This window comes from Sander vitreus, chromosome 16 (assembly GCF_031162955.1).
Source record: "Sander vitreus isolate 19-12246 chromosome 16, sanVit1, whole genome shotgun sequence".
Classification (NCBI taxonomy): Eukaryota; Metazoa; Chordata; class Actinopteri; order Perciformes; family Percidae; genus Sander; species Sander vitreus.
The window spans coordinates 550,623-562,674 of record NC_135870.1 but is presented as its reverse complement, the minus strand read 5'-3'; the positions used below and the strand labels follow the sequence as shown (position 1 = coordinate 562,674).

Genomic DNA, 12,052 nt, shown 5'->3' with positions numbered 1-12,052 from the left:
GTGTGTATGTGTCTCTCTGTGTGTGTGTGTGTGTGTGTGTGTGTGTGTGTATATATGTGTGTGTATATATGTGTCTCTGTGTGTGTGTGTGTGTGTGTGTGTGTGTGTGTGTGTGTGTGCTGAAGCTCCTTAAAGCTGTATTCTCTCTAATGTCCAGCAGGGGGCGACTCCACTGGCTCCAAAAAGAAGTCTGTTGAGTCTGTTGAAGTCTCTGAGACAATGAGCGTACTTCTCTCTTGATTTATTACCTCAGTAAACATTTTCATAATGAGTTTATGGTGTCAATCACTAGTTTCAAGTCTTCTTCTATACAGCATGATGTTCATTTAGTAAATGATGCTCCCATTGATTTAAAAACAGACCATGATATCAGGACAGAGGCCTGACACTGGGGACATTAAAATAGAAGACACAACACACACACTTTATTTTGAGCCTCCATGACGGTGGGATGTTGTCCGTCTGTTTTCAGGACCTAAAGGAGATGGTGGAGAAACTGGAGAAGAACGAGAGGAAGCTGAAGAAGCAGCTGAGGATCTACATGAAGAAAGTCCAGGAGTTTGAAGGTAACTGCAGCTCTTCTTCCTGTCTCATTTATGTCGAGCACATTTTCATTTTTTTATATCTGCAAATAGTGACCTGTAAATACATTTCATTCACTCACATCTGCAGCTGTTCTTCTGCAAGATCATTTTTATTTTTATTCAATTTGCTTCATTAGCAAGAACAAAACACAAAAACATGTTGTCTCTCTCTCTCTCTCTCTCTCTCTCTCTGTCTCTCTCTCTCTGTCTCTCTCTCTCTCTCTCTCTCTCTGTCTCTCTCTCTCTCTCTCTCTCTCCTTGTCTTTCTCTCTCTCTTTCCGTCTCCCTGTCTGTCTGTCTGTCTGTCTATCTCTCTCTCTGCAGCTTCTCAGGCTGCAGTTGAGTCCAGCAGGTCTCGTCCTGAGTTGACCCGGCAGGTGACGGTCCAGAGGAAGGAGAAGGACTTTGAGGGGATGCTGGAGTACCACAAGGAGGACGAGGCCCTGCTGATCAAAACCCTGGTCACAGGTCAGTCTCCTCTTTTATTAAAGACACAGAGAGGTCACCTGATGGGACATCAGACAGACACCCTCAGCCATCACAATCAGGTCTTACACATGAGAACATAAGGCCTGAGGGGTCAGGTAAAACGGGCTGAGATCTCAGGATAAACAGCCCCAGATAACATTCAGTCGACATTCTGCTCTGAGGCCTTTTCCTCTAAGGCCGGCTTCACACTGGCTGCGTGGCGTGAGCGTGTCGGCTGCGTGGCGTGAGCGTGTCTGCTGCGTGGCGTGAGCGTGTCGGCTGCGTGGCGTGAGCGTGTCGGCTGCGTGGCGTGAGCGTGTCTGCTGCGTGGCGTGAGCGTGTCGGCTGCGTGGCGTGAGCGTGTCGGCTGCGTGGCGTGAGCGTGTCGGCTGCGTGGCGTGAGCGTGTCGGCTGCGTGGCGTGAGCGTGTCGGCTGCGTGGCGTGAGCGTGTCGGCTGCGTGGCGTGAGCGTGTCTGCTGCGTGGCGTGAGCGTGTCGGCTGCGTGGCGTGAGCGTGTCAGTGGCGTGTCCATTTTTATTTGGGCTCCCATGTTAACAGGTTAGAGCGTGCATTTAATAAATGACATGTTGATGTTTGAAAGTCTCTGATCTAAATGCAGATTTAATTGTCATTATTATAATTATCGATTTTCAAATATTGCACCTGTCAACACAGAAGGAAATATTCTGGAGCCTATTATATCAATACTGCTGACGTTGTCTTTGCTGTAATCAGATCAGAATATGTTTATGTTTATGTTTATGGTAAACATCCATGTGTCCAGACAAGACTAGCAGCAGCAGCAGCAGCAGTCAGACACCTTTCTGGTGTTAAAGACATAGAAAACACCACACAGCCGCCACGCTCACGCCACGCTCACGCCATGTTTCTTTAGGTCCTATTAGTTATTAGTTAGTTCTTATTATTAGTGCAGTTGTTGAGTCCTACAGTGACTTGTGTGTGTGTTGGGTTCCAGACATCCGGCCCAGCACTGTGTCGGCCACCGTCCCCTGTCTGCCGGCTTATATTCTGTTCATGTGCATCCGCCACGCCGACTACATCAACGACGACAGCAAGGTGGAGGCTTTGCTCACCGCCACCATCAACGCCGTGAAGAAAGTCCTCAAGGTCAGCGCTCGCCACACGGCTACATCTTCACATCATCATCCTGGATTAATGTGCACTCGGCTGAAACTACCTATTATGTCGGATTCAATGTCTGATGTTCTTTTATTAAAATATCTATTTTTATGTCCTTCTGCAGAAAAACAATGAAGACTTTGAGATGACGTCCTTCTGGCTGGCCAACACCAGCCGGCTGCTGCACTGTCTGAAGCAGTACAGTGGAGACGAGGTACACACACACACACGTGTACACAACACACACGCATGCACGCACGCATACACACGCACTCACACACACGCACGCACACACACATGCACACACACACACACGTACACAACACACACGCATGCACGCACTTACAAACGCACGCGTACACACACACACACACACTCACGCACGTACACATGCACGCACATACACACACTTGTACACAACACACACGCATGCACGCACATACAAATGCACACACGCACATGTACACACACATAACACGCACATGCACACACACGCATATGCACACACACGCAGGCATGTACACACGCTCGGTACACACACACGCATGCACATACACACACGGACTCACACACATGCATGTACACATACACGTGTACACACGCACACACACATGCACGCACATACACACACACACACACGTGTACACAACACGCGCATGCACGCATACACACACGCACGCGTTCACACACACTCACGCACATACGCATGCACGCACATACAAACGTGCACGCGTACACACACATACACGCACACATACGCACACACACGCAGGCACGTACACACGCATGCATACACACATATGCACACACACACACACACACACACACACACACACACACACGCACACGCACGCACGAACACACACCGTACACACGCACATGCAAATTTAGACTTATATAGCACGCCAAAGGTTTGGACACACCTGTGTCCGTCTTTTGACTGGTACTGTATATCTAAATGTAAAATGTTGGTGGACAGCCAACAGCCCGTTTACACTGCCACGACCCAGAGCTTGATTACCGTCAGCCAAATCAGCCAGCCGATGCACTGCAGCTGTGTTATTGATGATTTAAATGGGAATGTTGTCGTTCAGGCGTTCATGACGCAGAACACGAGCAAACAGAACGAACACTGTCTGAAGAACTTCGACCTGGCAGAGTACCGGCAGGTGCTGAGCGACCTCTCCATCCAGATCTACCAGCAGCTCATCAAAGTGGCCGAAGCAACCATCCAGCCCATGATCGGTGAGTTTAGGTTCTCTTTAAAGGCTGTATTATTTACATGGAGTCTGGTGTAGTTTGGTGATGGTGATTTCAGGGCTGTTTCGTGTTAAACTAAAAGGATCTTCCTCTTTAACTAAAAGGTCTATCTCTGTAGAGATCCTTTCATAATGTTGTCAGACACTTAGAATAATAATCTGAGTCTGTCAGCAGCAACAACAGAACTTTTAGTGACTCTAACTGCTGCTGAACATTAGTCCTGTAGGGTAACATTACAGCTTGTTACTAACTGCTGCTGAACATTAGTCCTGTAGGGTAACATTACAGCTTGTTACTAACTGCTGCTGAACATTAGTCCTGTAGGGTAACATTACAGCTTGTTACTAACTGCTGCTGAACATTAGTCCTGTAGGGTAACATTACAGCTTGTTACTAACAGCTGCTGAACATTAGTCCTGTAGGGTAACATTACAGCTTGTTACTAACTGCTGCTGAACATTAGTCCTGTAGGGTAACATTACAGCTTGTTACTAACTGCTGCTGAACATTAGTCCTGTAGGGTAACATTACAGCTTGTTACTAACTGCTGCTGAACATACAAACTTTCTTAGATGTTTGTCACAGATGTTGTTGTGACTCATTTCATTATTTATGATTCGTCATAATAAGTGCTGATATCTGCTCTGTGTACAGCGGTTACCGCGGCTACCGCCCAGCTGCTGTCAACAGATGCCTCTGTAGATATGAAAGTATTTTTGGTTCTGAAGAACACAGGATGCTTGTCATCGCTGCAGATAAACCTCAGCAGGCTCAGCTTTATTCAGACACACAGGCAGCTGTTTTTTTCTGAGTCAGGTTCTTTTTACAGCTGAGCAGTTTGGTCCGTTTTAACCAGCGGTGTAGTCTAGTTTTTTGTAGTGAATATACTGTCATTTTTTCCGTCCCAGCATTAGACTCGCCCGTCCCAGAGCGACCTGTCCCAGAGCGACCTGTCCCAGAGCAACCCGTCATGGGTTTTTTGTAATGTTAGCGTGTGTAGCATCAGCCTCATCTGGCTCATTTCCTGTAGTTTCTGTAACGTTAACGTCTGCTGCGGTGTTATCAGAAGCAGCGGTACAGCTTCAGGGGCAGGCTTACCAAATCTCTGAGAGAGTGGAGTTTAAACTTGCTTTCGTTTCATATATCTACTTCGGTGACTCACATTTCTTAACCCTTGTGTTGTCTTCCCGTCAACCAACCAGCTACTTTGTGTTCTTCTGGGTCGAAATTTCAACATTTTCTTTTTCTTTTTCTACACTTTGACGTTTTTGTTGATTTTATTCCAATTTTTTTGTCACTTTCTTTCGACTTTTTTGGCATTTTTTTTAATTATAATTTTTAATTAATTATTGTAAATTTGTACAAAAAAACTTTTCAAATGTTTTGTGTCATTTTTTTGGCGTTTTTTTAATTGTTTTTGTCAATTTTTTAAGAAGTTTTTTGGTCACTTTTTTTCAGCATTTTACAAATGGAAAACATTGACAAAAACATTTGATTTAAATCAAATGTTTTTGTCAATGTTTTCCATTTGTCTGCGGTTAGGGAAATCACCAGAAAAGTCATTTTATGAAACCACAATTGTGTTTTGTAACCTTGAATGCTGGACTTCACTTAATGTTGTTGACTTTAATCTATTGTCTCAGTTTTGATCCCTGAGTTCTGGTGTCATTAGTCTCATTAACCAACAGGTGAGACTTACAGTTTAGAGATAACTGGAGTCAGATCTTCCTCTGGCCTTTGGGCCAGTATTTTTCCTTGAATTTTCTTCAATATATGACTTGGGAAGAAAATGCTTACTGCAAACGTAATGTAGGACACAACGTTAGCTTAGCGTCTCTCCATTCTTCCTCTTGAAACCGCGACAAAAATGCAGAAAACAACGACCAAAAGGTCTATAAATAAATGCAGTAAAATGACGGCACTGTTCTGTTTGTGTCTGTGTTCAGTGTCGGCCATGTTGGAGAGCGAGAGCATCCCCAGCCTGGCGGGGGTGAAGCCGATGGGCTACCGACACCGTTCGTCCAGCATGGACACGGACGCTGGCGGCCCCGCCAGCTACACGCTGCAGGCGCTGATCCGCCAGCTGGGCCAGTTCCACGCCGTGATGCAAGAGCACGGCCTGGACCCCGAGATCACGGGTCAGGTGGTCCGTCAGCTGTTCCACTGCATCAACGCCGTCACGCTCAACAATCTGCTGCTGCGCAAAGACGTGTGCTCCTGGAGCACCGGCATGCAGCTACGGTAACACACATGCATAGGACTACACACACATAGGACTACACACACGCATAGGGCTACACACACGCATAGGGCTACACACACGCATAGGGCTACACACACGCATAGGACTACACACACGCATAGGACTACACACACGCATAGGGCTACACACACGCATAGGACTACACACATGCATAGGACTACACACACGCATAGGGCTACACACACGCATAGGACTACACACACGCATAGGGCTACACACACGCATAGGGCTACACACACGCATAGAACTACACACACGCATAGGGCTACACACACGCATAGAACTACACACACGCATAGAACTACACACACGCATAGGGCTACACACACGCATAGAACTACACACACGCATAGGGCTACACACACGCATAGAACTACACACACGCATAGGACTACACACACGCATAGGACTACACACACGCATAGGGCTACACACATAGGGCTACACACACGTCATAAACACTTCACACACACTTCATACACACTGAAGAAAAGGCTGAAGATTTAGAGAGAACATTTTTTATATTTTGAGAGAAAAGGTCTGAATATTTTGACATAAAAATTGTGTAGTTCACTTTTCAATTTTAAAAATATGTTTTAAACATTCAACAGATGCAAAGGGTCGTCTTGATAATCTTTCTGTTTGTAATGTATGTATAGAACTTGTGTTTTGTTTAGTAAGAAATGTAGATGAGTTTTTGTACTTTGTTTCCCGGTGTTCAGGTACAACACGAGTCAGATGGAGGAGTGGCTGCGAGCCAACAACTTGTACCAGAGCAAAGCAGCGGCGACGCTGGAGCCCGTCATCCAGGCCGCCCAGCTGCTGCAGGTCAAGAAGAAGACCACGCAGGATGCCGAGGCCATCTGCTCGCTGTGCACAGCGCTTAGCACGCAGCAGGTCAGTCGCTACGCTCAGCTGATCTCTGGCTATGTCAGGGCTACATTCACACCGCTACGTTTGGGTTTTTAAGGCGGAGTTTTAAGCCAAAAGTGATTTCCGTGCTCCGGTTTAGGGGCTGTGAAACACCAGAGCAGGGGGAATGAGAGGGGGGAAACGCCAGAACAGGGGGAATGAGAGGGGGAAACACCAGAGCAGGGGGAATGAGAGGGGGAAACGCCAGAACAGGGGGAATGAGAGGGGGAAACGCCAGAGCAGGGGGAATGAGAGGGGGAAACACCAGAGCAGGGGGAATGAGAGGGGGGAACACCAGAGCAGGGGGAATGAGAGGGGGGAAACACCAGAGCAGGGGGAATGAGAGGGGGGAACACCAGAGCAGGGGGAATGAGAGGGGGGAACACCAGAGCAGGGGGGAATGAGAGGGGGGAACACCAGAGCAGGGGGAATGAGAGGAGGAAACACCAGAGCAGGGGGAATGAGAGGGGGAAACACCAGAGCAGGGGGAATGAGAGGGGGGAACACCAGAGCAGGGGGAATGAGAGGGGGGAACGTAGCGGTCGTAAGAGGTCAGATGTACGGAGGACCGAGTATTCCTAACATAGCCAGGGTTTTTCCTGACTCAGAATGAGCCATTGGGAGGTTAGTTCTTCTGCTGGAGATCACTTTGGGCTCAAAACTTAACGCTTAAAACCAAAAGGTAGCGCTGGAGATGGAGCCTCAGCTGATCACTGACACATGATCTGAAACATGAGACGATGTTAAACACCGATCTGTTCTCTGTGTTTCAGATTGTGAAGATCCTGAACCTTTACACTCCTCTGAACGAGTTTGAAGAAAGAGTCACTGTGTCCTTCATCAGAAACATCCAGGTGAGACTCACACAGCCTTCTGTCTTCTCAGGAATTTATATCATCAACAGGGTCACACGGAATATTATTGTTGTATTGTTGCAGATTTTAAACAAACTAAAAAATGCATTTCCTGCAGAAAATGTGTGTGAATGCTGAAAAGCTAAAATGCCAAGGCTAAACTGGATTGCTGGCTTGTTCATTGTTTATTAAGGATTTCCATTAGTCATCAGCGTAGTGAAGAATCTTCTTCCTGCGGTCCAACACAAGACAAACATGCTGTTAGGCAAGGCAGCTTTATTTCTCCAGCACATTTCAGCAATGGGGCAGTTCAAAGTGCTTTACATGAAACATTAAAGAGCAGTTAAAAACGAATACAAAATTAAAAACAGATAAAATACGAGAATAAAATGTACAGTGCAGTCTAAGAAATGAACAATTATTTAAAGAAAGGCAACATCAAAAAGAGAGGTCTTCAGCCTTGATTTAAAAGAACTGAGAGTTGCAGCAGACCTGCAGTTTTCTGGGAGTTTGTTCCAGATATGTGGAGCATAAAAACTATACGCTGCTTCTCCCTGTTTAGTTCTGACTCTGGGGACAACAAGCAGACCTGTCCCAGACCACCTGAGAGGTCTGGGTGGGTCATAGTGTAGCAGACCTGTCCCAGACCACCTGAGAGGTCTGGGTGGGTCATAGTGTAGCAGACCTGTCCCAGACTACCTGAGAGGTCTGGGTGGGTCATAGTGTAGTAGACCTGTCCCAGACCACCTGAGAGGTCTGGGTGGTTCATAGTGTAGCAGACCTGTCCCAGACCACCTGAGAGGTCTGGGTGGGTCATAGTGTAGCAGACCTGTCCCAGACCACCTGAGAGGTCTGGGTGGTTCATAGTGTAGCAGACCTGTCCCAGACTACCTGAGAGGTCTGGGGGGTTCATAGTGTAGCAGATCAGAAATGTATTTTGGCCCTAAACCGTTTAGTGATTCATAAACCAGCAAAAGTATTTTGAAATCAGTTCTTTGAGGCACAGGAAGCCAGTGTAGAGACTTCAGAACTGGAGTGATGTGATCCAGTCTCTTGGTCTTAGTGAGGACTCGATGATGACTGAGTGATTTTTTAGGGAGACCTGTAAAGACACCGTTAGGTAGGAGTGAATGCCTAAGAAGAAGGTGAAGTAGTAGTAGTAGTTTTTGAGAGTTTGTCGTTTTTTTTCCACAAGTGCATTCCACGTTTGTGCACATTCATGTGCAACAAAGTTTTTTTCAGAGTCTGTAACTTTGGTTTGGATCAAACTGAAAAGTCCCACGATCTCACCAAAGCTTAACTGGCGACACATCCTCTGATGCAACAACGTTAAGTCGATCGACAGTTTTGATCGTCTCAGATATGGAGGCGTCCTGCTCTCTTATCTTCAGCTGACTTCATCAGTTTAGAAAACAAACTCTCGACTGTCGTGCTGTTACAAACATCAACTAACTACAGAATAAATACTGGGGAAACACGAGGATATTTGGCATTAAAAATATATTTTTCTGCTCTGGCAGCCCGTCCTCTGATCCACAAATGTTTTGCTGCTTTTTTTTTTAATGTTTTTGTCGCTATTTTCCACAAGTGCGTCGAACGTTTTCAGCTTTTTTCAAAGTTGTCAGTTTAAAAAAAAAAGTTTTTGTAATTATTTTGTCACTTTTTTCAAAGTTTTTCTGACTTTTTTAAAAAACATTTTGTCATTTTGTTTGAGTTTATTTTTTCACAAACATGAATTCTCCTAGTGTGTAACTTTATAAGGAGTTGTGATCATCCTTTAGTTTGACACTCTGTTGTGTGTCTCTGTGTGTCCAGAACCGTCCTCAGCAGAGAAGCGATCCTCAGCAGCTCCTGATGGACACCAAGCACACGTTCCCGGTCCTGTTCCCGTACACACCGTCGGCCCTGAGCCTGGAGACGCTGCACATCCCCCCCTCGCTCTGCCTCGACTTCCTCAACAGAGTCTGACGTCTCCGAGAGGAACCGCCGGAGACGGAGACAGCGACCACGCACACAGCTGGACAGGAAACTGAGCTTTAAAACAGCAGACGGACACACACTTCTACTACAAACCTGCTTCTTCTGTTACTAACTGTTTCTCCGGATTGTGACAGAGTGACACTAACAGGAAGTGCAGACAGACGTAAGTGAGAGAAGGAACAGGAAAGTGTCCCACAGCAGGAAGAAGGTCAGTGAGAAGTTTCAGAAAGCTCAGGAAGGATGCAGAGAAAAGAGCCTCCATAGCTTCATGATCCACAAATCAGAACCAGATTCACAAAAACCTGCACGATGAGGTGGGAGGTTTCTGTCCACAAACAAACACCGCAGGACTCCGAAACACAAACTAACCAATAATCAATTTCATTTACTTTTGAGCCGCTTGCTGTTCATATACAGTGCTAAATATTAGTGAATACACCCATGCTAAAGTTGACTAAAAAGAGGAATAAAAAAAACATCTTTTGGAAATGTTCCTTAAAATACAGGGGGCATAAGTCAGTACACCCCTATGTTAGATTCCCTTAGAGGAAGGCAGACTTTTATTTTGAAAGGCCAGTTATTTCATGGATCCAGGATACTATGATCCTGATACAGTTCCCTTGCCCCCCCCCATCATCACATACCCTTCACCATACCCCCCCACATCACCACATACCCTTCACCATACCCCCCCATCATCACATACCCTTCACCATACCCCCACATCATCACATCCCCTTCACCATACCCCCACATCATCACATCCCCTTCACCATCCCCCCCCATCATCACATACCCTTCACCATACCCCCCCTATCATCACATACCCTTCACCATACCCCCACATCATCACATCCCCTTCACCATACCCCCCCATCATCACATACCCTTCACCATACCCCCACTATCATCACATACCCTTCACCATACCCCCACATCATCACATACCCTTCACCATACCCCCACATCATCACATACCCTTCACCATACCCCCACATCATCACATACCCTTCACCATACCTAGAGATTAACATGGGGTACTTTCCATAAAATCATCTCTCAATGCAAATCAAACCAGCTATTAGACTAACTGAAATAATGTATTTTAAGGAAGAACATTTATTTATTGACGATACATTATTCATTCACAAAGAATATTGGTGTCCTTAAAGGTTGAATTTTTCCTCATTTTTTTTAATTAAGGCATTAAGATCAATTTCCAAAAGATGTTTTTTTATTCCTCTTTTTAGTCATCTTTAGCGTGGGTGTATTCACTAATGCTGAGCACTGTATGATGACTTCATGTACAGTTTACAGTAGTGCTTCCCCCGAGGGAACACACAATACAACATAACTTTCAAATCCACATCAACCACTCTTCTTATCGGCATGAGGTGGATCCGACGATCTGTTTTTGCCGAATATTCTCTGGTCCAGCTCAGCTAAAAACACAAACGCATCCAATCTGTCGGCACGTTAGCGTGGCGTTCACTACCGAGCCTGTTTGTAAGCGTTCAACTGATTTATCAGTTTAGATAACTCTAACTCTGTCGGTGACTGTTCCTCTGACATCACAACGATTTCAAACATTCTCGTCTTGTTATATTACATCATAGTTGTGTAGTTTTAATACCTAATAATAAGTAAACAATAAAAACACAGACCAGCTAGCTAGAGGCAGAAAACTGCCTCTCAACGCTGGATAGTCTAGGGAGGATATCGGGGAGGATGTGTGGGTCGTAAAACACAGGCCTTAAAGAGTTACGATGGCCGACAGGGGCAAACACACTACAACTCAATGAAACACAACCAGATACACACAACACAAGCATGTACACACACAACACAACACAACCAGATACACACAACACAAGCATATACACACACAACACAACACAACCAGATACACACAACACAAGCATATACACACACAACACAAGCATATACACACACAACACAACCAGATACACACAACACAAGCATATACACACACACACAACACAACACAACCAGATACACACAACACAAGCATATACACACACAACACAACACAACCAGATACACACAACACAAGCATATACACACACAACACAACACAACACAACCAAATACACACAACACAATCATATACACACACAACACAACCAAATACACACAACACAAGCATATACACACACAACACAACACAACACAACCAGATACACACAACACAAGCATATACACACACAACACAACCAGATACACACAACACAAGCATATACACACACAACACAACACAACCAGATACACACAACACAAGCATATACACTCACAACACAACCAAATACACACAACACAACCAAATACACACAACACAAGCATATACACACACAACACAACCAAATACACACAACACAAGCATATACACACACAACACAACACAACCAAATACACACAACACAAGCATATACACACACAACACAACCAAATACACACAACACAACCAAATACACACAACACAAGCATATACACACACAACACAACCAAATACAACACAACACAACCAAATACAGACAACACAACCAAATACACACACAACACAACCAAATAC

General features: G+C 45.4%; 1 protein-coding gene across 4 annotated transcripts in view; it reads left to right on the top strand.

The window, feature by feature from the left end:
- The window catches only part of myo5b (myosin VB), a 70,482-nt gene extending 58,633 nt beyond the window's left edge, over nucleotides 1-11,849 (top strand). For all 4 annotated transcript variants that reach the window (XM_078271679.1, XM_078271677.1, XM_078271678.1 and 1 more), the window contains exons 31-39: nucleotides 473-566; nucleotides 909-1,052; nucleotides 2,030-2,181; nucleotides 2,318-2,407; nucleotides 3,288-3,438; nucleotides 5,400-5,694; nucleotides 6,439-6,613; nucleotides 7,402-7,482; nucleotides 9,298-11,849. In XM_078271679.1, coding sequence (XP_078127805.1) covers nucleotides 473-566; nucleotides 909-1,052; nucleotides 2,030-2,181; nucleotides 2,318-2,407; nucleotides 3,288-3,438; nucleotides 5,400-5,694; nucleotides 6,439-6,613; nucleotides 7,402-7,482; nucleotides 9,298-9,450 — 1,335 coding nt within the window. In that variant the 3' untranslated portion in view covers nucleotides 9,451-11,849. The remainder of the gene's footprint in view (nucleotides 1-472; nucleotides 567-908; nucleotides 1,053-2,029; nucleotides 2,182-2,317; nucleotides 2,408-3,287; nucleotides 3,439-5,399; nucleotides 5,695-6,438; nucleotides 6,614-7,401; nucleotides 7,483-9,297) is intronic.
- The last annotated feature ends 203 nt before the right edge of the window (nucleotides 11,850-12,052 follow it).